At 49.5% G+C, this 26,940-nt stretch overlaps 1 protein-coding gene and 1 pseudogene across 1 annotated transcript in view; one reads left to right on the top strand and one right to left on the bottom strand.

Annotated features, from left to right (window-relative positions):
- The first annotated feature begins 4,844 nt into the window (after window positions 1-4,844).
- Window positions 4,845-26,940, top strand: part of SPSB4 (splA/ryanodine receptor domain and SOCS box containing 4) — an 89,342-nt gene continuing 67,246 nt past the window's right edge. The window contains exons 1-2 of the mRNA XM_060149730.1: window positions 4,845-4,937; window positions 24,879-25,725. Of these exons, the coding sequence (XP_060005713.1) occupies window positions 25,032-25,725 (694 nt within the window). The 5' untranslated portion in view covers window positions 4,845-4,937; window positions 24,879-25,031. The remainder of the gene's footprint in view (window positions 4,938-24,878; window positions 25,726-26,940) is intronic.
- On the bottom strand, window positions 13,823-14,791 carry LOC132520897 (PDZ and LIM domain protein 1-like; annotated as a pseudogene).

Below are 26,940 nucleotides of genomic sequence, written 5' to 3'. Positions count from 1 at the left end.
AATACATAACTATGTAAGGGCCATGCATAGGTTAATGATGACAGTGTGTCATGAACCAAGGAATATGATTAATCCAATTCTCAGCACTGATGTCAGAAGGAAGGGAGGGAGGGAGGGGGTAATGGAGATAGATTTTCTTCCTCCCAACCTTTGTCTTTCCTTCCTTCTGCCATGACTTCAGTCATTTATTCCATGACCTTTTATTGGCTGTCTACTGCGTACCTGGCCCTAGGTTGGGTGCCAGGAGCACTGAGGTGAAGCAGACACAGTCGTGCCCTTAAGAGAGCCGCTGTCTGCTGCCAGAGTCTGACAGTTCCCGAAGGGTTTGCGATGTGCTGTGACAGAGGTAAGACAACAAGCTGCTGTTGGGCTCCCTAACCCACCTGTGGCTGCTGGGGAGGGCTGTAGGGCTTAGAGAAATCAGTGAGTTGGAAATGGAGGTGGGAGTGCAAAAGCTGTAAAGAAGAAAAAGACAGCTCAGCCCTGGAAGTGCTCACATCTTGTGGGAGGGGAGGATGGCAAGAAAAGAGGCAGCAGCAACAGTGGAATTGGGGCCCTGAGAGAGGGCACAGGCCAGAGGGCACACACAGGAGGGGGTACACTGAGACTAGGCTTTCAGGAAGGCTTCCTGGAGGAGAGGGCATGCATACAGGCAGAGAATTGGAGTTACCTGGGCAAAGTCTGTGCCAGGGAGAAAGGTCAGTGTGTGTGAAGGCTGGTGTCAGGGAGGAAGCTTGGTTCCCTGGAGTTGCTCAGAGGTGGCCTGGCCCAGAGCAAGGGTGCAGGAAAGTGAGGCTAGCACGCAGGAGCCAGATTCAGCTAAGAAGTGGGAAAACCACCCTGTAGGCCATCCTCTGAAGGGGGCGGCAGGGCTGACTTTCACTTTGAGAAGCCAGCTCTAGCTGTGGAGCAGAAGTAAGGAGGCGCTGCAGCAGTTGGGGATAGAGATGGGGGTGAGTGAGCTGTAGAGAGGACCAGAGAGGAGGGCCCCTTATGGGCAACCCCACACTGCAGGCTGGGCTCAAATGGGGTTTCCTCTGAGGGAGGGCAGAAGATGTGCCGACAGCACACACCACCCTTCTCCTCCCTGGCATGCATCTCCTCGGAGCAAGCCTCAAGCGCCAGAATTTCTCAGTACTGACGGTTTTTCCTCACCTTCTATTAAACTCCAGTTGATACTTTTGGAAGACTGAGAAGGAGACCAAGGTTGCTGAAACCTGGTAAGTAGATTCTAAGCCGCTTGGGAGAAGAGGCAAGCAAATGGTGGGGTTCACAGCTTTGCATTACAAACAGAGGTTCTGGACCCCTGACTGTAGCAGCCCCCCGGTGGACCTTCTGCTCTAGGCATGACTTTGCCTTAGCCCAAGAAATCCCAAGAATGCTGCAGGTCTTCACCTACTGCTCAGAAGTAGAAGAAAAAGACTTACTGAGCAGCTACTATGTATGTAACGTGCTACAACACATAACCATACTCAGGAAATCCTTCTGTCCCCATTTTACAATGAGAAAGCTAAGACCCAAAGAGTCTGAATTGAAATTAAATCCAAAGGCTGCCTGGCCGTACCCATGAAATATTGTGTTTTCTTTGGAGTGAGACTGGCTAGTTCTTTGAGGGTTTATTTTTTGAATCAACCTTGGACAGTTAAGAACGTCTTGCATGAGTTATCTATTGCTGCACCAGAAATTACCCCCCAAATGAGCAGCTTAATACAATAAACATTTATTCTCTTACAGTTTCTGTGGTCAGGAATCTGGACACAGTGTAGCTGAATGTCTCTGATTCAACGTTTGTCATGAACTTGCAGTCAAGGTGTCAGACAAGGGCTGCAGTCTCATATGAAGGCTCAGCTGGGACTGGGGGTGAGATCTGCTCCTAAGTTCGCTCACTTAGAAGTTGAAGTGAGTTGTTGGCAGGCCTCTGTCCCCACCACATGGGCCTCTCCACAAGGCTGCTTCCACATATAGCAGCTGGCTTCTCTCAGAGAGCTAATTCAAAAGAAAGTTAGAGAGAGAGAGAGAGAGAGAGAGAATGCTCAAAGTAGAAGCCACAGTCTTTTTATAACCTAATCTTGGATGGGTCATCCATCACTTCCACATTACTATTATTAATTTTTTAACATCTTTATTGGAGTATAATTGCTTTACAATGGTGTGTTAGTTTCTGCTTTATAACAAAGTGAATCAGTTCATCCCTTCCACATTATTCTCTTGGTGAGAAGCAAGTCCATGAGGCCAGCCCACACCTAAGCAGAGGGGTTACACAAGGGTGTGAAACCAAGAGGCAGAGACTGCTGGAGACATCTTAGAGGCTGCTTATCTCAATGTGAAGAGTTTTAATAGCCAGGTTATTCTGGTTTCTACCAAAATGACAAATTGCTTCACCTGGTATCCAGGGGCTGGAGTATTTTAGGGCCTGCAGGGACACTTGGGGGCTCTTGTGGCCACTCCTTTGGGCCTAAGGCATATTTGGAAGGGTCAGTATGGTGAACCTATCTGGAGCCCCCAAGGGAGAGGGAAGTTAGTTTCTCAAATTGTGGCTATTTCTCCTTCCTCATCTTGTCCTTGAAACTGTTGTCATGTTTCCAGCAAAGAGGGCAAGTGATGGCATCCTCTTCCTCCACCCCGTCAGCCAGATTAGGTTCAGGTGGAGAAGCCGCTGAAAGTCTTCTTTCAATTCCCCTTTGCTTCTGTATCTTTTTTCCCCAGATTTTCTTTTCTTGCCCCCCACCTGTGTCCATAGCCCCCTCAGTAACTTGCAGAGTAGGTGCTCCAAGAGTTTCCTAATGGGGGGGATAGAAAGGCCTGCTGTGGAGACCCCCAAAATACAGTAAGTGTGAATGTACATCAGAACTGCCACTCGGGTCAGTTCAAATCACATTTACTCAATGTCTGTTCTGTGCTGGGTACAGGGAATCCAGAGATGTAGAAAATGTATTCTTGCCCTTTGAGGGGGTTCACAGCCTTAGGAGGGAGACAGACATACAAACAGGCAACAACAAAACAGTAGGATAAGTGCAACAAATACTTGATCAATACACCCTTTGGCCATCCCACCACGGCTACCCTGGTTTATGAGGCATCATCTTTTGCTTGGACTATTTCAGTAGCTTCCAAGCTGATTGATTCCATCCACCCACTCTGCTACTGAGAGATCTTTATAGAATGCAAATCTGACAAAATATTACCCTGCTTAAAGGCCTCAACTAACCTTGGGGGAACGGTCAGACTCTTTGGATGGCTCCCAAGACCCCAGCCACTGTCCATCCCTCCAGCTACATCTTACCTTATTGTTTACATTCCAGTCATACCATAGGCTCTGTGCTGTGATAGGAACCTAGCCAGGTGACCATCCCATCCCTCTGCCTCCAGGAGCTAATTCCAGACTGCCCTTCCCAGTCTGGGAAAGGAGCCCCAGAGCCGCCATCAAAACATTTCTCGCACTAGGTTGGATTGCCTTTGCTTGCCTGTGTCCCAGATGAATGGGCGCTCTGCATCGAGGCTCTTTGGTACCTGGCACAGAGAGGGCTGGGGTCAGACCAAATGACTGTGGAATGAACTGAGGTCAACTCTGGGAGCAGAGACGAAGGCACCCGGACCAGTAACTTTCAATATCCCCAAGGAAGCACTGATGCTACAAGCACTCGCTTGGCCTCCGCTCTGGCCACGCCCTCTTCCTTATCTCTCTGCGCCTGCTGGCAAAGAGGCTGCCCACCTTCAGCGCTGGTAGCAGGCAGAGTAGAGAGACCCACCTACTTGCGCCTTGGGTGGGCGGGGAAGGCTCCGTGAAGCAGGTGCGGTATGAAATTGGACTTTAGAAGATGAGTTGGATCCTGATCTTAAAAAAATTAAGTGTAGACACGTGTCTGAGGAAGAGGTTATTAAACCATGCCCTTTCCCCGGCTGGTATTTCCCACATGCATTAGGTAAAGACAGCAAAGCTGCCGAGTGACTGTGTGTGTCCCCTCCAGCTCAGGGGTACCCACCCCGGCGCTCCCGGAGCTCTTGAATGAATAGGGAGGGGCGCGCATGAATGAGTGCGTGAGTGAGGGAGTGCGCGGGCTAGCGGGCTGGTGAATGGCGACCGCGCCGACTCGGCACGGGGACGCGGGCGCGGGCTCCACTTCCCTCTCCCGCCAGCTGGTGGCCTCGGGAAGGTGGCGGCGCCGGCAGCGGCCCGAGCTGGGACGGGCCGGGGCGCGGGATGGTGGGGGAAGGGGCGTTCCCGGCGGCCGCGCCTTCCGCGGCTATTGGATTAGTGGCCTTCAGGGATGAGCTCAGCCGGATCGGCTTTCAGCTGCAGCCTCCGGGCCGGCCGGGAAGGCGGGGAGCGGGCGGCGGCGGAGGAAGAGGGGGAGGCGGCGGCGGCTGCAGCATCCAGAGCTGGCCGCGGCGGCCGACGCGCCCCGCGCACAAAGGCGCCCAGCCCCTGGGGAGGGCGATGAGCGCACCGTAGCCCGGGCCCGGGCCCCAGCTCCAACCACCAGTGCGTGCGCCCAGGGCGCGGGGGAAGTCGCTGGGCGCGCCAGGGGCCGGAGGCCGAGGCGCGGCCCGTGCGCCCCGAGCTCGGGACTCGCCGCCCTCCGGGTCTGGCGCGGAGCTTAGGAACCGCTGGAGCGCGGGCCTTGGCGCGCCCCCGGGATCCGCGCAGAAAGGCGCTTCCCCACTCCCACCCGGCCTCCTGCGCCCTCCCGCCGCGCCGGAGCGCCAACTTCCCAAGAACGCTCCAACTCCAGGCCACCCTGCTGGGCAGAGGGGGCGCTGCTCCTGGGCACGGGCCGTGAGGACGCGCCCCTGGCCCCGGGGAGCCAGCCGGCATCTTCGGGGTCGCTCGGGCGCCCCTGAGTGGGCGGCAGCGGCGGCAGACGCCTCTCCCGGCAGTCCAGGACCTGCCAGCGCTGGCGATTCCTCCAGGGCAGGCGCTTGCCCTCTCTTTTATGGTGAGTATTCTCCATCTTCTGGTGAGGGGCACGCGGGAGCCGAAATCTGGCCGCGCGGACCTCGTGCGGGCCGGCACTCGCCACAGCCGACGCTCCTGGCGTGGGTCCCGTCCAGGTCCTCGGGAATTCCTCTCTGCGGGCTGTGGCAGTCCGACCTGGTTGTTTTGCGCGCAGCCATGGGGCGTTGAGGGCCGGCCCCTGGTGCCATAGGTTCGAAGCCCGCTGCTTTTCTGCGTAATGGAGACACCACAAAAAACTACCCCCTTCCCCCCAGTCACCCTGCCTGGGTTGGGTCCATGATCTGTCATTCACTGGCTGGGTGACCTTGGGCAAGGCGCCAAACCTCTATTTCCTCATCCATAGGATGGGGATGATAATGGTGCCCTTTTAATAGGGCTATTGGTAGGATCTATGGGGTGGTCCTCGTAATGTACGTGGACCTGTGCCTGGCACATAGGAGATACTCGATCCAATGTTAGCCAGCATTATTATTAGCTGTGTGAGCCCAAGCGTGTTATCCAACTTTCCAGAGCTGCAACAGCTCTCTCGTGTATGTATTGGGGACAGTAATTTCCAGGGGTCTGTTCATCTGGGTTGTTGGTGGGGCGTGTTCAGAGCGGTGGAAATCAAGCGCCCGGCACGCAGTGGGCGCTCGTGAACTGGTGGCTGTTATCGTTTACTCTTGACGCTGGATAGTGAGGCTTGTCGCCCGGTCCGGGCGCTGCTTGGGGCCAGTTCCTGGCCTTGCTTGGAGACAAACTTGGCGATGCTTAGGAAGGGAGGGGGTCGCGTGCTTCGTGAGTCACGGGCAGGGGGTGGGGGTGGGGTCTGGGAAGGAGGGAGGAGGCCATAGCTTGGAGCGCGGTGAATGTGTCCGCCCGGGTAGCGCAAGACGCGCCACGGGCTCGGAGCCAGGAGGGGACGCGAGCCCAGGACCTCTCCCTGGCGGGAGAAGCGAGGGGGAGTGGCTGCTCCTGCCTCCCGGATGGCGGAGCGTGGGCTGTTGCGGACTGGAAAGGAGAGGAGGGCACTTCTGGGCCGCCAGCGCTAGGAGGTGGGGAGCTCTGGGCTCTGGAATTAGGCTTGAGTTCGAATTCCGCCTCCATACCAGCGGTGTGACCTTGGGCAAGTACTCTCATCTCTCCCAGCTCAGTTTCCTCGTCTGCCCCATCCTCCTCCTGGGGGAGTTTCGGGGGTGAAGGTAGGAGTTCTCTCCTCTCTAGGAATCTGAGCCTCCCTCCTCCATGCACCTTCTGTCCCCCTGCAATCGATGAGCATAAATCAGGAAGGCGTGCCTGAGCCTCAGAGAAACGCTATTAAAAGGAGAATCCAGGAACTGCCCGTCCCCCCTTCCACGAGGTCATTGCACCGAGGGAAGAAGCATCAGTGCACTACGTCTCTCCCCTCTCCTGTCTCTCCCTCTGTCTTCCCACCTTGGTGGCTCTATCCTCCAACAAACTCCTGAAGCCTCTGTCACTGAGGCTGATGGGGGAATCCCTCATCTCCCACACCTTCATTTTTCAAAAAGTGCTACTGATTAATGGAGTTTGTAGAAAGACTGTCAGTAGCATGATATGAACATGCTTGACACAAGGGCATAATCCTCTTGAGATACATGCCCTCTGATTGATTCCATTTTTTAAACTTCCTTTAAAAGTACTAATAAAAGGAATTTAAGCCACTTTTGACAAACAGCAAACAAAATTCAACTTGCTGGCCATTCCACTCAAATATCTCTCCAGTCTGTATTTCTATTTTATTTCAGAGACTGATAAACTGAATTATATAAAAAGAAAATCTACAGGGACATCACCAGAAACAGTTAAAAGACATATGACAAAAGACATATGACAAACTGGGGAGAGAATCGTCACTCCTGTCACAAAGGGCTCATCTCTTTAATGTGTAGAAATGTTCTCAAGTCAAGAAGAAAAAGGGCAAAAACAGACAAAGACCATTAACAGTTCACATGCACAAAATAAAATTGAAATAGCAAACATAAGACAAGCTGCCCTACCTCACTCAGTAAGAAAAATGTAAGTTAAAACTCCAATAAGATACAATTTGTCACATATCAGATTAGCAAATAATAATAATTTATCAGAAACATCTTTTAAAAGTATAAAATAGATCAAATCTCTCCCAGTCTTAGAACATCCTCGAGGTTGCCAGGGTGTAAAATCTAGGTGCCCCCAGGGCCCTCCGGGTCTGGTTACTGCTCCCTTCACCCCTTTCTCACTGTTTGCCTCTCTCATTACCCTCCACCCCCTGGCCTTTTTGGTTTTGCTCCAACACTCCAAGGACTCTTTCCCTTGGCTTTTTTAAGACTGGCTCCTTCTCCTCGTTTAGACAGGCCTGTCCTTGGGAGGCTTCGCTTCTACCCCAGAAAGTGGCCAAGACCTGGGCCAGTGCAGCGTTCCCCATCCCTCTGGGAAAAGACCTAGTGCCATTCACCATATGGGGGCTAATTGATTCTCCCCGAGCTGCCTGACCTGTTGTAACATTGCCAGGTTCTTGAAAGGCCCCTTCTCTATTGGTACAGGAATGAAGGGTCTCAGGCAGCCCGGCAGGTAGAACAGGCCACTCGGTGCAGAAAATCAGGGGGTGTGAAGGTACCTGGAGCAAAGCTACCAGAAGTCTCTGCCTGAGTCAGTTAAAAAAAATAAGTACATAAATACATGCACTTAACGTATGTGAACATAACCAAACATACTTGCCGCGCGGCATGTGGGATCTTAGTTCCCCAACCAGGGAACGAACCCATGCCCCCTGCAGTGGAAGTGCAGAGTCTTAACCACTGGACCATCAGGGAAGTCCCCATTTTAAATAATATATTTTAAATAAAACGTGGTCCCTAAATAAGTCTCACTGGCTGTATTGGTTCTGAAGCTGGAGGAAAAACAGTTGTCTGTGCTGAACCCCTTGGGAAAGAGGATGGTAGGTTCCCAAATTGGGTATCATGAACCTTCTTCAGAAGAACTTTCCAGGGCGGTGTTGATTGCATGTGATTTTTTGCTACACATATTGAGTTAACCCCCATTTAAAATGCTATGAAAGAAAAATGAAAGAAAAGTTACGAAAGAAAAATGTTTGTTGTTAAAAATGCAGACTATACAAGAGGTGTGGAGTGGAAGTTTCTTCTTCAGTCTGCGAAGTGCTTTCTAATGCAGACCGAGGTAGCAGATGCCCGTATGGTGCTGGTAGGAGACAGAGGCTGGCAGGGTGCTGGGCTCGCCAGCAAGAAATGTAGCACGGGGTGCAGAAGACAGCTGTGGATGCAGGACGAGGCTGAAGGGAGAGGGAGGGACACCACAGAGGGTGCCCGGTCCTGCTTGCGGGTGGGAGGAGAATGAATGACTGTCAGCTAGGCAAGGGAAGGTGGGAAGGCCCCCGGAGGCCAAGGTATGGGCAGGATGTGGTCTCTCAGGAGAGTCTGCTATGACTGGTCTGATGGGGGCCGTGCTGGGAGACTAGGCGTGGGAGAAGTAAGCAAGAACAGATCTTAAGGACTCTTACATGCCAAGCTAAGGGGTGCGGCGTCTCCCCGGAGAAGCCACCTGGAGAGTTGAACAAAAGGTGTGTGTGTGCCTTGGTCAGATTTACCCTGTGGCAGCATGGAGGGTGGCTTGGGAGCCACAGACTGGAGTCCGGGAGCCCCACTGGGAGACCGTTTAGTAATCCAGGCAAGATCTGAATTGAGGGAGAGCTGAAGGCATTGAGGGAGACCGGGAGACAGGGGGATCCATGGCAGAAATGGGGACGAGAGAAGAACCTGGTTTGCCGGAGAGGGAAGAGGCTGCTTTCAGTCCTGGGCATGTAGATTCTGAGGTGCCAGTGGCCCCCGAAACCCCAGGTCTGATATCTAGAGTGGGTGGGCATGTCCTAGGGGAAAGAGACCAGCTGGCTTTACAAGGTCGTTTGAAGGAGCCCCTAGTCTGGTGTGGCCAGAGGCCTTGGGGTAGGTGGGTCTGATGCTGAGGAGAGAAAGCGGGGCTGGAGACTCAGTTTGGGAGGATCCACAGAGGGCTGGAACTGCCAGTCGTAAGAGAAGATGCATGCAGAGAGGGCGCAGCAGACGCTGAAGATGCGGCAGCGGGTGTGCCCCATTTATGAGGCCAGCCAGGTGGACCTCAGGGCCGAGAGGTGGCAGGAGACTGCCCCGAGCTCTACACCTCCATGTGCTGGTGTGTGCAGAGGGAGAGGCCCGGAGCAGTTCCCAAGTACCCCACCTGGCTTTCAGTGCTGTGAAAAGTCACTTATGAGTGAGCCTGGAGCTCTGACTCCTCCAGAAACTCGTGGGGCTGAGTCCACAGAGACCTCTCACCTGTCAGCCACATTCTGTAAGATGCACATGTCACACAGATTGCCGCAGGTCACACAGATTCCCGGGGCCAGAGTGGTTCTCTGCTCCCTGGGGCTCCCTCCCTCTCTTCTCTCTCTCAGGGTCTCCCTGTCTCCCCACTTCCTCTCCATCCCCTCTTCGTCTCCAACAATGCCTCCCCACCCCCATATCTCAAAAGTGCTCCCAGAGACAGCTGAAGCTTAACAGAGGGACCTTCAGAAATCCCAGCAGCTTCCTACTATGATCTCCTAGACCAAGCCTGAGTTTCCCTTTTCATTCAGGCATCCCGAGTTTTCAGACAACTAGTTATACTAAGTGGGCAAAGTTCGGCTCATGAGATAAATGATGGGCCAGACATGAAGATCATTGTGTTTTCGTCATAGAAGTTGATCCAAGAGCGTCCCGTTATGCAGCACCCACCCTGTCCCCTTTCTCCTAGCTCTGCTCCAGCCTGAGCCATGCTGGGTCTCACAGAGGCCAGCTGTCCTGCAGAACTTTACCCACGTGTGCTTAGAGCACAGGGGCAGCTGGAGCGATGACCAGACCCGCCAGGAATGCACGTGGAAATAGGGCATCTGGCCTTCCTGCCTTGGAGGTTTGTCTCTTTCAAATGACCTGGCAGGGCACGCTGGCTTGGTCACCGCCCGGCAAACCTCCTTCATCCCATCCCCTGCGTTCCTTGCTGGCTGACAGCCTGAGCTTCCGCCCTGGGGGCTCCTGGCTCGGTCACCCGTGGGAAGATGCCCCTCATGGAAACCCCACAAGAAGGAGAGGCACGGGGAAACCTCATTGATTCACAGTCCAGGAAGATGGGTGTGAGATGGTTCCACCTGGAGCTGCACAGATGGCTCTCCTGGGAAGAAAGGGCCTGCCCAGCCCAGTGTCGCATGAGCTCCATGCACGTGTACAGAGAGAAAAGTTAATGGACGCCTGTGAATGAAAGCTTGGAGGTTCTTTAGCTCATTCACCATTGGGAGGTTCATTCTGAATCAGCATCTTTTAATAGAATAGCCTCTCTACTTAATATTTGTACTAAGAAAATCTTAGAAACATCCCAGCCTAACCAGGTCCAAGTGGGTACCGTTGGCACCATTGCACAGAGGTGAAAATTGAGGGCTGAAAATGTAAACGGCTTGCCGGAGCCCAGGGAGCTCCGCTCTCCCAGTCATGCCTCGGTGGAGGTTCTTTCTAAAGTGGCAGGTTGCTTTTATTTCTTTGCTCGTGCTTGTGCATCCACCATTTTCTCTGAGCCAGAGCCCTGCAGAGTCCTGGGGACGCCGGTGAGGAGACCCAGCCCCTGCTCTTGCATTGTCTCCCGTCTGGTGGGAGGGAGGCAGCTGAGGAGACGTTAGGGCCCCTCGTGATAAGTCTGTGATGGAGACAGGTGCAGGGGCTCTGAGGGCACGGGATGGGAAGCTCCCCAGGGGTACTGATACCTGAGTAGAATGAATTGCCCAGGTGTGTGTATGTGGAGGGGCGTGCAAGGGAGGGGGAAGGGGTGAAGGCAGCAGAGGGTCAGGACACGCAGGTTAGTGGGGACGCCATGAAGGGCTTCACAGAGGGTGGTGGGTCAGGGAAGCATCAGGGAGCATTTGGGGAGGGTTAGGGTAAGGAGTTTGTACTTTATCCTGAAAGCTGTGGAGAGCCTGTGGAGGATTTTAAGCAGGGAGCGTGAATTAGATCAGCTTTGCATTTTTACAAGTGGTGTCGTATATATTTGAAACCAATATGCAGTCTGTTATAGGAATTCAAGTGGTATCAAAGTGCACTGCTTTTTACAGTCCTTGTCATTATTCAGACCTGTCACTGGGTCTGACCCCTTTGGCGTGAGCTCTCTCAGGAGGGAAGTGATGGGGTCTTACACTTTCCTGTAGCCTCAGATCCCCAGGGAGGCATCGTTACTGCTGGTTAAATGAAGGCATGAAATCCGCCCCCAACCCCTACCCCAGCAAGTCCAAAGCCATAGGCCGCATTGAGGGGAGGGCGTTTAACCCGGTCATTATCAGTCCTGTGGCAGTCCTGTCTCCCGGCAGACCCCATGCCTGGCTGAATCCAGCAGACAAAACTTCGAGAATGGGATTTTGGGTCCTGGGCCTCTGAAGACTGAGCGCCACACCTTGCAAACCGTTGAGGCTCCTTAAGAAGTGCGACACCCACGCTTCGCGTCTCCTCATTTCCCCTGTCAGGTTGCAATACCCGCCAGGGTCCTGGGAAGGGCAATAGGCAATCTGAGTTTTTGTTTTCTTGCGTAGCCATCACTGAAGCCCTGGGGCGGATCCTTCCGGATAATGTCATTAAGCATCCCCATCCAAGCATGGCCTAAGAAATTAAGTTTGGTTTGAGGAAATGTGATGGAGGCATCGTTCAGTATGCTGTCTGCTTGCTGGGTTGAGAGACAGTGTTATTCCTACCAGGAACTTAGACTATGTGGTATCTCCTCTGTGCCTGGCCCAGCGCCACGAGCTATGGTGGAGACAAAAGGAGAAAGGTGACCAGTACCCGCTTCCTCTGTCTGGAGAGAGAGGGCAGGGGCTGAGCCTGACTTGGTCACTGCTGCGTGTCCCTAGCTCTCAGCCTCACAGAGCCTGGCACATGACAGCCATCCACCAAGTGTTTGTTGAAAGAATAAATGAGGCTGGGAGCAGGAAGGCTGCACAGCAGTGTATAACAAGGGGCAGACTGGATACAGCCCAGGGTCAGCGGCTCAGAGGCAGTGACTGTGTTAATGGAGAACGAGGCCCCGTGCTCTCATCTCCTGACTCCAGCCCCGACCCTTTCCCTGCTGAATCCTCTAGAGAGAGCAGAACATGAGAACTTGCTGAAGCCCAGAATCTCCTCTTCACACCCATACATGTATTCTTCCCTGTCTTCCAAAGCACGGTGCTTGTTTATATATGTGCTAGGTGGGGTTGGATGGGAGTCGGTGAAGAAGCCCAGGGGAGAGCTTCCTGTCCCCAGAGGAATGCCCCTCAAGGTAGAAAAACGCAGATCAGTGGACCAGAAAGTCGTGGCTGGCTCAGGGGTGACAGAAGTGTGGGGCAGGCACCTAGAGGCCCTGGGGGGATCAGGGCAGGCTTCCTGGAGGAGGTGGGGCTCTCAGGCTGGATTGGGGAGGTGAGGAAGGAAGGACTGGGGGTCCCAACTGCCTGGACAAAGACATGAAGATAGACCTGTGACCCCGGATTAGGAGTTGGGAATCTGCATTAGTAACTTCCTGTGTCCCAGCTCTGGCTTCTGATCCTGACCACTGCCTTTGACAGGTTCCATGGGGAATAAAACCGAGTTACTTAGCCCGTCTTTTATTCATTTGTTAGTTCAGTCACAGTTGCAGGAGACCGTAGGAGCTGGACCTTCTCTGGGGCGAGGACTGAAGGGGCAACATCCCAGCTGGGTGCAGGGGAGGTATGGGCAGAGTAGATCTGGCTGGAAGCTGGGGACCCCATGAAAAAGTTATAGCCCCCTATTGTGAGCATTTACATTAATCTCCACATTTTGGTTCTATGAACCACCCTGCCCTTTGCTTCTGTAGCTGAACCCTAGTGCACGCCCTGGTGTTTCTTTAGGATGCATTCAGGTGGTGAAATGGCAATGTCGCAGGATATACGCAGTTTAAAGGAGCACTTAACATTTACTGGGTGCCTCCCAGGTGCCCCGTGCCATTTCAGACTTTACAGATGTCTCCCCTGATCCTTGCAAAGACAGGCAAGCTTAGCACATAGAGCACTTTTCAGATGAGTCTCAGAGAGGGTAAGCCCTTGCCAGGGCCCAACGGACAGGAAGGGATTCAAACCCTGCCCTTCGTTATATTGTGCTGTCACTAATTTTCCTTAGTGGATGGCCATTAACGGACATGAGCACTTCACTCTGGGTCCTGTCTTGGGGGGAGTAGCAAAGGGCTGCTGTGTGTCCACTCCACCATCGCCAGGGTGGGCAGCTTCTGAGGCCCCCGCCTGCCACTGATGGGGCAGAGGCCTCGAGGCCAGCAAGGAAAGCACCGTGCCCTCCATGACCCAGCATGGTCTCCTCTGGGGCTGCTGCTTGGCCGCTGCTTTCAAATCTGTTAAAGGTGTCTTTCAACAGCTCCAAGGTTGGCATGGTGTGCACAAGGATAAAGCAATTTCCCTAAGAAATGTCCCGTGTGGGCCACAGAGCTGCTTACAGTCGGCACCGTGAGAGGCCCTGTTCTGTTTTTTGATTAGATCTTTTTTTTTTGTTTTGAAGTCTATTAATTTATTGAGTAAAAAAATCATTGTCAGACATATTAAATTCAGTTTGGTTCAAATTTGGCTGATGTCCATTTGCAGCAGAGATGAATGGAGGAGAAGAGAAGACACAGTGATGCTGGTAACGGGACCCTGAACAAAACCATCTTCCGTTCATTATAAAAGCGGGCATCACGCAGCCAGCGTGAGTCAGTTAGCTAACGAGCAGGGATAAAACCAAAGTAAGCGAGAACTTTCAAGAAAAGAGGGGCCAGAGCTTTCAGAGGACAAGATGCAGCAGGGGCTCGCTGGAGAACAGTGTTGGGTGCAGGGCTGCCTGCTCACTTAGGGAACACAGTGATCACATCATAGCCCTCGGGGGGAGTGACCCGCCCCCGGGTGTGCTTTTCACAGCAGATCTGATCCTCCACGAAGAAATGGCCCTTCTGTTTCAGGTGGTTGCCACAGTCGGTGCACACGTAACACTCAGGGTGGCGGTGACGGCCCCGCCGCTTCACAAACATGCCGCCGGTGCTGGTGCCATATTTGTCACACACGGGCAGCTTCTGGGCATTTCCAGTCTATGCAGCCACTTTGGTGACTGGAGCCTTAACTCTTCTGAATCCTGAGGGATGGTGGGGACCCCCTTTCTCCTCAGACTCCAGGATTTCCTGCAAAACCAGGAGTGAAGTGGACTGTTTTGGAGGCTCATTTAACTCTTGTTTCTCCTGCGGCATCTTGTAAACGTCAGATTCTTTATCAATGGCGAGTCCGCTTGGAAGCTGAGCATGGTCTAAGGCTCTGCCATTCGTCTCCTGCCCACTGGCTGCCGTCTTTGACTCCAAGGCACTGTTGAAGTTGGAGATGTTTTCAGAGGAGTAGAGGCCAGCTGGGTTGTTGTACTGGTTTGTGATGACCCTGGAGCAGAAGTGGAGGCAGGTGAGGCGGTAAGGGGCAGGGCGCTCTGGTTGTGGGTGCTTCCTATGTGTAGGACCTCTTGCGGTTCAGAGGCTAAGTTCATCTTGTATGGATAATGTTTCCCTTCCTCTGTCACCAGAAGCGACCAGATTTTCTGTTCAGATCTGGTTACTGTGAGAGTCAAGTTGTCTGTGCAGCCCTTGATTTTCTCCTGAGCTGCCAAGTGCGTCGATGGCTGTGATTACATCTCCAGCACATAATAAATTAGCTATAGCAGCCTTGCTTCCGGGAGTGACCCGGGAGATGGTGAGAGGCTGCTCGAAGTCCTTGCCCCCCACAAGGCAGAAGCCCCACGGTCCCGGGCCCTGGAGGACTAGTTGCTGGGTGGTCATGGCGCGGTGACGGCGGGCGGCGACTCCAGGGGACAGATGGGGCAGGACGCGGAGTGGCGCGTTGGGCTCCCCGACAGCTGTGCTGATTAGATCTTTCATTTTTCTATTTTATTATGCTTAATTTGTATATTTTCACTCTTTTTCATTTACTAATATAAGTACACCAGCCATGACTTCCTCTGGGCTCTACCTGAATGGGATCCCACAGGTTCCAATATATGGAATGTTTTTTGATATTCTTGTTTTCTAGATACTGTACAATTTCTATATAGGTCTCTTTTTTGATCCGAGTTGTTTAAAAGAGAGTTTTCAAAAACATCCAGGTGGTAGGATTTTGTGATCCATAACTTTGTGATTAATTTCTAGTTTTTCTTCTGTGTTACCAGGTTCTGTATTATGTCTGCTTTTTTGGTGAGGTTTTATTTGTGGCCTAATATATGGGCAATTTTTAGAAATACGTATACATCAATTAAATGTCATTACTTATGCAATTTTGGTTTTTCTGTGTCTTTACTTAATTTGGTCCATTGATCTGTCATGAGCTGAAAGAGGTGAATTAAAAATCATCTGCCTCTACTGTGTATCTGTCTGACCTTTCTTGTATTTCCTGTAGCTTTTGCTTTGAATTTTGGTGCTGTTATTTGGTGTGTTCAATCTTCAATTGTGGATTATATTCTTTATTGTTATAAAGTGTTCTTTGTCTCACTTAATATCGTTTGCCCTGAATTCAACCTTACTTGCCTCATATTAAGGTTACTGTACCTGCTTAGTTTGATGTAGCCCTTACTTGATATATATTTACCTTTCCTATTTTTCAACATTGTTCAATTACTTTGCTTTGGGAATATCTCTTAAATATGCCATACGGTGGGAGTTTTATCTTGTTCCCCAACCTTACAATCTTTTCTTTTTAGTAGTTCACTATGGCCAATCATTAACATAGCTAGTATTTTCTTTTTTTTTTTGCGATACGCGGGCCTCTCACTGTTGTGGCTTCTCCCGTTGCGGAGCACATGCTCCGGACGTGCAGGCTCAGCGGCCATGGCTCATGGGCACAGCCGCTCCGCGGCATGTGGGATCCTCCCGGACCGGGGCACGAACCCGTGTCCCCTGCATCGGCAGGCAGACTCCCAACCACTGCGCCACCAGGGAAGCCCCATAGCTAGTATTTTGGTCATAATTTTACTATCATATTTTATGTCTCTGTGTTTTTGTTCCTATTGCTTCTTTTTTTTATTAATTTTTAAATTTTATTTTATCTATTTTTTTATACAGCAGGTTCTTATTAGTCATCAATTTTATACACATTAGTGTATACATGTCAATCCCAATCTCCCAATTCATCACACTCCCCCCACCCCCCCACCGCTTTCCCCCCTTGGTGTCCATACGTTTGTTCTCTACATCTGTGTTTCTATTTCTGCCCTGCAAACTGGTTCACCTGTATCATTTTTCTAGGTTCCACATACATGCATTAATATACGATATTTGTTTTTCTCTTTCTGACTTACTTCACTCTGTATGACAGTCTCTAGATCCATCCACGTCTCAACAAATGACCCAATTTCGTTCCTTTTTATGGCTGAGTAATATTCCATTGTATATATGTACCACAACTTCTTTATCCATTCGTCTGTCGATGGGCATTTAGGTTGCTTCCATGACCTGGCTATTGTAAATAGTACTGCAATGAACATTGGTATGCATGTGTCTTTTTTTTTTTTTTTTTTTGGTGGTACGTGGGCCTCTCACTGTTGTGGCCTTTCCCGTTGCGGAGCACAGGCTCCGGACGTGCAGGCTGAGCAGCCATGGCTCATGGGCCCAGCGCTCTGTGGCATGTGGGATCTTCCCGGTCCAGGGCACAAACCTGTGTCCCCTGCATAGGCAGACGGACTCTCAACCACTGCGCCACCAGGGAAGCCCCTCATGTGTCTTTTTGAATTATGGTTTTCTCTGGGTATATGCCCAGTAGTGGGATTGCTGGGTCATATGGTAATTCTATTTTTAGTTTTTTAAGGAACCTCCATACTGTTCTCCATAGTGGCTGCACCAATTTACATTCCCACCAACAGTGCAAGAGGGTTCCCTTTTCTCCACACCCTCTCCAGCATTTGTTGTTCGTAGATTTTCTGATGATGCCTGTTCTAGCTGGTGTGAGGTGATACCTCATTGTAGGTTTGATTTGCATTTCTCTAATAATTAGTGAGGTTGAGCAGCTTCTTGGCCATCTGTATGTCTTCTTTGGAGAAATGTCTATTTAGGTCTTCTGCCCATTTTTGGATTGGGTGGTTTTTTTCTTTAATATTGAGCTGCATGAGCTGTTTATATATTTTGGAGTTTAATCCTTTGTCCGTTGACTCGTTTGCAAATATTTTCTCCGATTCTGAGGGTTGTCTTTTCGTCTTGTTTATGGTCTCCTTTGCTGTTCAAAAGCTTTTAAGTTTCATTAGGTCCCATTTGTTTATTTTTGTTTTTATTTCCATTACTCTAGGAGGTGGATCAAAAAAGATCTTGCTGTGATTTATGTCAAAGAGTGTTCTTCCTATGTTTTCATCTAAGAGTTTTATAGTGTCTGGTCTTAAATTTAGGTCTTGAATCCATTTTGAGTTTATTTTTGTGTATGGTGTTAGGGAGTATTCTAATTTCATTCTTTTACATGTAGCTGTCCAGTTTTCCCAGCACCACTTATTGAAGAGACTGTCTTTTCTCCATTGTATATCCTTGCCTCCTTTGTCATAGATTAATTGACCATAGGTACATGGGTTTATCTCTGGGCTTTCTATCTTGTTCCATTGATCTATGTTTCTGTTTTTGTGCCAGTACCATATTGTCTTGATTACTGTAGCTTTGTAGTATAGTCTGAAGTCAGGGAGTCTGATTCCTCCAGCTCCGTTTTTTTCCCTCAAGACTGCTTTGGCTATTCAGGGTCTTTTGTGTCTTCATACAAATTTTAAGATGGTTGTTCTAGTTCCGTAAAAAATGCCATTGGTAATTTGATAAGGATTGCACTGAATCTGTAGATTGCTTTGGGTAGTGGAGTCATTTTCACAATATTGATTTTTCCAATCGAAGAACCTGGTATATCTCTCCATCTGTTGGTATCATCTTTAATTTCTTTCATCGGTGTCTTATAGTTTTCTGCATACAGGTCTTTTGTGTTCCTAGGTAGGTTTATTCCTAGGTATTTTATTCTTTTTGTTGCAATGGTAAATGGGAGTGTTTCCTTAATTTCTCTTTAAGATTTTTCATCATTAGTGTATAGGAATGCAAGAGATTTCTGTGCATTAATTTTGTATCCTGCTACTTTACCAAATTCATTGATTAGCTCTAGTAGTTTTTTGGTGGCATTTTTAGGATTCTCAATGTATAGCATCATGTCATCTGCAAACAGTGACAGTTTTACTTCTTCTTTTCCAATTTGTATTCCTTTTATTTCTTTTGCTTCTCTGATTGCCGTGGCTAAAACTTCCAAAACTATGTTGAATAATAGTGGTGAGAGTGGACATCTTTGTCTTGTTCCTGATCTTAGAGGAAATGCTTTCAGGTTTTCACCATTGAGGCTGAGGTTTGCTGTGGATTTGTCGTATATGGCCTTTGTTATGTTGAGGTAGGTTCCCTCTCTGCCCATTTTCTGGAGAGTTTTTATCATAAATGGGTGTTGAATTTTGTCAAAAGCTTTTTCTGCATCTATTGAGATGATCATTTGGTTTTTCTTCTTCAGTTTGTTAATATGGTGCATCACATTGATTGATTTGCATACATTGAAGAATCCTTGCATCCCTGAGATAAATCCCACTTGATCATGGTGTATGATCCTTTTAAAGCATTGTTGGATTCTGTTTGCTAGTATTTTGTTAAGGATTTTTGCATCTATATTCATCAGTGATATTGGTCTGTAATTTTCTTTTTTTGTAGTATCTTTGTCTGGTTTTGGTATCAGGGTGATGGTGGCCTCATAGAATGAGTTTGGGAGTGTTCCTTCCTCTGCAATTTTTTGGAAGCATTTGCGAAGGATGGGTTTTAGATCTTCTCAAAATGTTTGACAGAATTCACCTGTGAAGCCATCTGGTCCTGGAATTTTATTTGTTGGAAGATTTTTAATCACAATTTCAATCTCATTACTTGTGATTGGTCTGTTCATATTTTCTCTTTCTTCCTGGTTCAGTCTTGGAAGGTTATACCTTTCTAAGAATTTGTCCATTTCTTCCAGGTCTTCCATTTTATTGGCATAGAGTTGCTTGTAGTAGTCTCTTAGGATGCTTTGTATTTCTGCGGTGTCTGTTGTAACTTCTCCTGTTTCTTTTCTAATTTTATTGATTTGAGTCCTCTCCCTCTTTTTCTTGATGGGTCTGGCTAATGATTTGTCAATTTTGTTTATCTTCTCAAAGAACCAGCTTTTAGTTTTATTGATCTATGCTATTGTTTTCTTTGTTTCTATTTCATTTATTTCTGCTCTGATCTTTATGATTTCTTTCCTTCTGCTAACTTTGGGTTTTGTTTGTTCTTCTTTCTCTAGTTCCTTAAGGTGTAAGGTTAGATTGTTTATTTGAGATTTTTCTTGTTTCTTGAGGTAGGCTTGTATAGCTATAAACTTCCCTCTTAAAACTGCTTTTGCTGCATCCCATAGGTTTGGATCATCGTGTTTTCATTGTCATTTGTCTCTAGGTATTTCCTGATTTCCTCTTTGATTTCTTCAGTGACCTCTTGATTATTTAGTAACGTATTGTTTCGCCTCCATGTTTTTGTGTTTTTTACGTTTTTTTTCCTGTAATTTATTTTTAATCTCATAGCGTTGTGGTCAGAAAAGATGCTTGGTATGATTTCAATTTTCTCAAATTTACTGAGGCTTTATTTGTGACCCAAGATGTGATGTATCCTGGAGAATGTTCCATTCGCACTTGAGAAGAAAGTGTAAGCTGTTTTTGGATGGAATGTCCTATAAATATCAATTAAATCTATCTGGTCTATTGTGTCATTTAAAGCTTCTGTTTCCTTATTGATTTTCATTTTGGATGATCTGTCCATTGGTGTAAGTGAGGTGTTAAAGTCCCCCACTAGTATAGTGTTACTGTCGATTTCCTCTTTTAGAGCTGTTAGCAGTTGCCTTATGTATTGAGGTGCTCCTATGTTGGGTGCATATATATTTATAATTGTTATATCTTCTTCTTGGTTTGATTCCTTGATCATTATGTAGTGTCCTTCCTTGTCTCTTGTAACATTCTTTATTTTAAAGTCTATTTTATCTGATATGAGTATTGCTACTCCAGCTTTCTTCTGATTTCCATTTGCATGGAATATATTTTTCCATCCCCTCACTTTCAGTCTGTATGTGTCCCTACGTCTGAAGTGGGTCCCTTGTAGACAGCATGTATATGGGTCTTGTTTTTGTTTTATTTATTTATTTATTTATTTATTTATTTTTGTTTTTGCGGTACGTGGGCGTCTCACTGCTGTGGCTTCTCCCGTTGCGGAGCACAGGCTCTGGACGCGCAGGCTCAGCGGCCATGGCTCACGGGCCCAGCCGCTCTGCGGCATGTGGGATCTTCCTGGACCAGGGCACGAACCCGTGTCCCCTGCATCGGCAGGCGGACTCTCAACCACTGCGCCACCAGGGAAGCCCGGATCTTGTTTTTGTATCCATTCAGCAAGCTTGTGTCTTTTGGTTGGAGCATTTAGTCCATTCACGTTTAAGGTAATTATCGATATGTATGTTCCTATGACTATTTTCTTATTTGTTTTGAGTTTGTTTTTGTAGGTCCTTTTCTTTTCTTGTGTTTCCCACTTAGAGAAGTTCCTTTAGCATTTGTTATAGAGCTGGTTTGGTGGTGCTGAATTCTCTTAGCTTTTGCTTGTCTGTGAAGCTTTTGATTTCTCCATCGAATCTGAATGAGATCCTTGCTGGGTAGAGTAATCTTGGTTGTAGGTTCTTCCCTTTCATCATTTTAAGTATATCATGCCACTTCCTTCTGGCTTATAGAGTTTCTGCTGAGAAATCAGCTGTTAACCCTATGGGAGTTCCCTTGTATGTTATTTGTCATTTTTGCCTTGCTGCTTTCAATAATTTTTCTTTGTCTTTAATTTTTGCCAATTTGATTACTATGTGTCGCGGCGTGTTTCTCCTTGGGTTTATCCTGTATGGGACTCGCTGTGCTTCCTGGACTTGGGTGGCTATTTCCTTTCCCATGTTAGGGAAGTTTTCAACTATAATCTCTTCAAATATTTTCTCGGATCCTTTCTCTCTCTCTTCTCCTTCTGGGACCCCTATAATGCAAATGTTGTTGCATTTAATGTTGTCCCAGAGGTCTCTTAGACTGTCTTCATTTCTTTGCATCCTTTTTTCTTTATTCTGTTCCACAGCCGTGAATTCCATCATTCTGTCTTCCAGGTCACTTATCCATTCTTCTGCCTCAGTTATTCTGCTATTGATTCCTTCTAGTGTAGTTTTCATTTCAGTTATTGTATTGTTCATCTCTGTTTGTTTGTTCTTTAATTCTTCCAGGTCTTTGTTAAACATTTCTTGCATCTTCTCGATCTTTGCCTCCATTCTTTTTCTGAGGTCCTGGATCATCTTCACTATCATTATTCTGAATTCTTTTTCTGGAAGGTTGCCTATCTCCACTTCATTTAGTTGTTTTTCTGGGGTTTTATCTTGTTCCTTCATCTGGTACATAGCCCTCTGCCTTTTCATCTTGTCTATCTTTCTGTGAATGTGGTTTTTGTTCCACAGTCTGCAGTATTGTAGTTCTTCTTGCTTCTGCTGTCTTCCCTCTGGTGGATGAGGCTATCTAAGAGCTTGTGCAGTTTTCCTGATGGGAGGGACTGGTGGTGGGTAGAGCTGACTGTTGCTGTCTTGAGCAGAGCTCAGTAAAACTTTAATCCGCTTGACTGCTGATGGGTGGGGCTGGGTTCCCTCCCTGTAGATTGTTTGGCCTGAGGGAACCCAACACTGGAGCCTACCTGGGCTCTTTGGTGGGGCTGATGGCAAACTCTGGGAGGGCTCATGCCAAGGAGTACTTCCGGAACTTCTGCTGGCAGTGTCCTTGTCCCCACTGTGAGCCACAGCCACCCCCCGCCTCTGCAGGAGACCCTCCAACACTAGCAGGTAGGTCTGGTTCAGTCTCCTATGGGGTCCCTGCTCCTTCCCCTGGTTCCTGATGCACACACTACTTTGTGTGTGCCCTGCAAGAGTGGAGTCTCTGTTCCCTCAGTCCTATCAATGTCCTGCAATCAAATCCCGCTAGGCTTCAAAGTCTGATTCTCTAGGAATTCCTCCTCCCGTTGCCGGACCTCCAGGTTGGGAAGCCTGACGTGAGGCTGAGAACCTTCACTCCAGTGGGTGGACTTATGTGGTATAAGTGTTCTCCATTCTGTGAGTCACCCACCCAGCAGTTATGGGATTTGATTTTAGTGTGGTTGCACCCCTCCTACCATCTCGCTGCGGCTTCTCCTTTGTCTTTGGATATGGGGTATCTATTTTGGTGAGTTCCAGTGTCTTCCTGTTGATGATTGTCCAGCAGCTAGTTGTGATTCTGGTGCTCTCGCAAGAGGGAGTGAGAGCACGTCCTTCTACTCCGCCATCTTGGTTCTTGGTCTCTATTGCTTCTTAAAGCAAAATCTTTCAGTATGGTGTTTTATTTTGTGTTCTTTTTGACAGTTTGGAAGATCTGTATTTTATTCTTCTGGAGTTCTTCTGGAGGTTGCCTTTGTAACTATGTAAAAATGTATTTAATCCTTTTTTTTTTTTTAGGCTGTACTAGTTGTCTCCCTTCTCAAATAAGTGATCACAAAATTAGTTTACAAATTTGCTCCCAATTTTTATCTGCTTTGTGACAGCTTTTTCTTATGGTGAGTTTTCTTGGCTTACCATATTTTTCCCTGTTCTGTTCCTCCTCTGTTTCTTTTCCAGCATCTTTGACTACATCATGTGCTGGTTCCTAGTTAGAAGAGGCGGACCTTCCTGAATCAGCATTTTGCAAGGGATGCATGTAGAGGAGATGCCAGGAGGTATTTTAGGAGAGCAGGATTGCTCCCTGGTTCCTGGTAACTCTGTTCACAGGACTGTGGCTGTGATTTCTTTTAGCTTCTACCCAGTCAGCAGAGATCTGCAGCCCTGGGCTTCCCCCAGTTCAGGCCCTTCTCCCGCTCTGCCTCAGCAGCACACTGCTTCCTGTGAAGATGGCAGACCTGTAAAGTTTTCTCTGTTAGCCCTGCCCTCCTCTTTCCCCACAGTGTCAGAGGCAGCTCCCACGGCTAGACCGCATACCCTGTTCCCATTGTTCCTGATTAGGAATCATTGGTCTTCTCCTTCAGGGAGTGCCAGCTACTGGCTGGCTCTGCCACCTTCAACTGAGATCTGCAGCCACAGGTGTCTTCTGTAGGTGTTTTCTCACACCTCTTCATCTTCAGTGGTTTTGGCAACGCTTGACCATTTTTTTGGCAGCCTCTCTTTGTAAGTTGTGGTTGGATTACAAATGTGTTCTAGTTTTGCTGAAGACAAAATTTGCATTCCTCTTTCTCTTTCTCCTTTATTTTGGGTGATTTTGGATATGAAAAGGAGTAACTATTCTGCTCTCTTAGAACTGTCTAGTGTTGTACATTTTTATGTATTCTGGTATTTCCTGAAACATTAGCCAGAACTCTCTGGATAGGGTCAGCATGAGCTGAAGCTGGGGTCTGACTGCAGAAAGGAAAGAAAATGGGAGTCGAGAATAAAATTGGAGGGTTAAAAAAGCAATGCATATTATTGCTGCCTGTGCCGCATGGCACTTTGGATGGGACTGTGCCACTGTTTGGGTGGGAGGTCATGGCCAGGCAGAGCGGGGCATGAAAAACATCTGCCTCCTGATCTATCACAAGGAAAGCCTAGGAGCTCTCAGACCAGAGAGGGGAGGACACACACCTCTGCTCTGGACAGGTTTCAGGGCTCAGCTCTCCATCTCTTCCCACACCCGGAGCCCATCCAAACAATGCAAGCACCCTGGATTCTGGCTAGTCTCTTAGTGATGGTGGCCAAGTCCTGAAAACCAGGATCTTGTCTCAGCGGAGGTTGCCCAGGGTCAATGCTGTTAACTCTGTTTATATGCCTAAAGAAAGAGCTAGCCCATCCAAAGGGAAGGTGTATATGCAGGATGCCCAGAAGATAGAGCCAGAGAGGAAAACCTGCCCGCAGAATCTCAGGCTTGACTTTTGATATTGTCTCTTAGCTTCCCACACCACCTGGAGGGAGCATTTTACCCCCATTCAACAAATGAGGAAACTGGAGTCTTAGAGAGGCAAAGAGACCTTCCTGTGGACACACAGCTAAGCGATGGAGAGAGGGATTTGCATAAACTTCTCGCTGGCTCCAGAGTCTGGGCATCAACTCTCTCATCCCCCTGCCTCCAACTCACCTTCCCATGGAGACCCCACCCCATCCTCAGATGGTTATCTTATGTCCGTGTCCATGTCCCTGGGTGACCTTGGTGGATCCCTGCTCAGTGTCTGGCTTCTCCAGCCTGGCTGCACTTTAAATGCTGTTTAAGCTCCCCAGGGCAGCCAGGGATGGGAACCAATGGGCCACACCCTAAACATCTTTGACCCCCTGTCTTGGGCACTTTGTCCCCCCCAACCTTGGCACAGGGCTTGTTTCTTGGGACCAAATGCATTGGGGTTCTCTATGTTCTGTGACCTTGAGCAAATCACAACTTCTCTGGGCTCAGTCCTTATTTCTAAAATAAAATTGCCTGTGACTACTCTAAGAGCCGAACACAGACTCTGAAGCCAGATGGCCTGTGTGAATCTGGGCTCAACCCCTTCTTAACCGTAGGACGTTGGTTAATTACTTATCTCCTCTATACTCTTTTCTTTTCTCATCTATAAAATGGGAATGATAATGAATGTCTTATAGGGAGGTCTTAAGGATTAAATGAGCTAATAAATATGAATCACTTGAAACAGTGTCCGGCATATGGCAAGTTCTAGATAAGTGCCAGATATCATTCGATTCATTAGTTATTGTTATTAATGCACGCCCAGGGCCCAGCCAAGGCACGGGCATAAGTGGCTGTCGAGGCTGCTGTAATAACCCGCGTCCTTTGCTTCCTTCCAGGAGCTTGGGCCCCTGCCCCAGCCCCGCAGAGGCTGTGGACGTGTACGGTCCGGAAGCCTGGTTTCCAGCCCCGTGGCCCATCCCTGGCTGCGGGGACCGGAAGCTCCCACGAGGTAGCGGTGGCCCGCAGCGGCTCCGTCCCGGCAGCGAGCCATGGGCCAGAAGCTCTCGGGGAGCCTCAAGTCGGTGGAGGTGCGAGAGCCGGCGCTGCGGCCGGCCAAGCGCGAGCTGCGGGGAGCGGAGCCGGGGAGGCCGGCGCGGCTGGACCAGCTGCTGGACATGCCGGCAGCGGGGCTGGCGGTGCAGCTGCGCCACGCATGGAACCCCGAGGACCGCTCGCTCAACGTCTTCGTCAAGGATGACGACCGGCTCACCTTCCACCGGCACCCGGTGGCGCAGAGCACGGACGGCATCCGCGGCAAGGTGGGCCACGCCCGCGGCCTGCACGCCTGGCAGATCCACTGGCCGGCGCGGCAGCGGGGCACACACGCTGTGGTGGGCGTGGCCACGGCGCGGGCCCCGCTGCACTCGGTGGGCTACACGGCGCTGGTGGGCAGCGACGCCGAGTCCTGGGGCTGGGACCTGGGCCGCAGCCGCCTCTACCACGACGGCAAGAACCGACCCGGCGTGGCCTACCCCGCCTTCCTGGGGCCCGATGAGGCCTTCGCGCTGCCCGACTCGCTGCTCGTGGTGCTGGACATGGACGAGGGCACACTCAGCTTCGTCGTGGACGGCCAGTACCTGGGCGTGGCCTTCCGTGGCCTCAAGGGCAAGAAGCTTTACCCGGTGGTGAGTGCCGTGTGGGGCCACTGTGAAGTCACCATGCGCTACATCAATGGCCTTGACCGTAAGTGCAGCCTGCTGAGGGGGGAAGGGGTGGACAGCGGTGGGTCCAGAGGCTGCCTGTCCCAGGCAGAACTGGGGGGGCGGGGAGACGGGCGAAAGCATCCTCCTGAGGCCCCATCCTCCATCAGCACTTGGGATAATCCTGAACTCGTGGTGAGGACGTGGACTCCGAGGCCAGGCTCCTGGGTTTGGACCTTGACTCTTTTCTGCTTGCTGGGTGATCTTGGCGTGTGCCTCAGTTTCCCTTTCTGCGAAAGTGGCTCAATGATAGTAATCTAACTCCGGGTTGTTGTGAGAAATCAAATAAGATAATAATATATGTGACGTGCTTAGGACAGTGCTTAGAACTGGCGCCTAATAAGTGATTTGGGTGTTGATGCTAAAATTACGAACGTTTCAGTCGCTGTAAGGGTTGTGCAAAACGATGTCTCCCGTGTTTCTGGCTTCAAGTTCACAGTGGGAGGAGAGTGACAAGTAGAAGACACAGTCCCTGCACTTGAATCCCATGCACTCGAGTTACTGATAAATAATAAGTAGTGATAACTATCATTTATTGAACACCTACTGTATGCAGGGGCTGAACACTCAAATCTAGGTCTTCCTGCTGAGCTCTCTGTTAAAGGGGGCATCTGGCTGATTATTGCCTCATGGGAATGAGAGCCGCAAGTTGTGGAATCTTCTGATTTCTTTCAAGAGGACCTAGAAATCTAGATTTTGTGTGAACTCTTCCAATTTTTAACGTCGGCAGCGGCTTAAGACACCGTGTGGACACACAAAACACCCTCGCAGGTTGCACAGAAGCCCGCAGGCTGCTGTGTTTGACTGCTGACAGCTCTAAGGCCTCCTCTCATTTAATACACACAACCGTCCTGTGAGGCAGCTTAAAAATCCTAGTAACGAAAATAGTTCTTGGTTTTAGGAGGGAGTCACTTAGGGAGGCAGGGTGGCCTCTGGACAGAGGTGCATGTGGTCGCCTGTCCCGTGTTGAATCCCAGCCGAGTGGGGCCTGGAGTCAGTCACCTGTGAGCTTGTACACACCTCATCCAAACAGGCTTCCTGCCACACCCCTGACGAAACTCCCAGTGCTGGGCGCTTAAAGCCAGAATTCCAGCTTATTCATTTTATTTTATTTTATTTTTTTGCGGCACGCGGGCCTCTCACTGCTGTGGCCTCTCCCGCTGCGGAGCACAGGCTCCGGATGCGCAGGCCCAGCGGC

This window comes from Lagenorhynchus albirostris, chromosome 5 (assembly GCF_949774975.1).
Source record: "Lagenorhynchus albirostris chromosome 5, mLagAlb1.1, whole genome shotgun sequence".
Taxonomy (NCBI): Eukaryota; Metazoa; Chordata; class Mammalia; order Artiodactyla; family Delphinidae; genus Lagenorhynchus; species Lagenorhynchus albirostris.
Note: the sequence above shows the minus strand (reverse complement) of the source record. Positions and strands in the feature narration are given on the sequence as shown.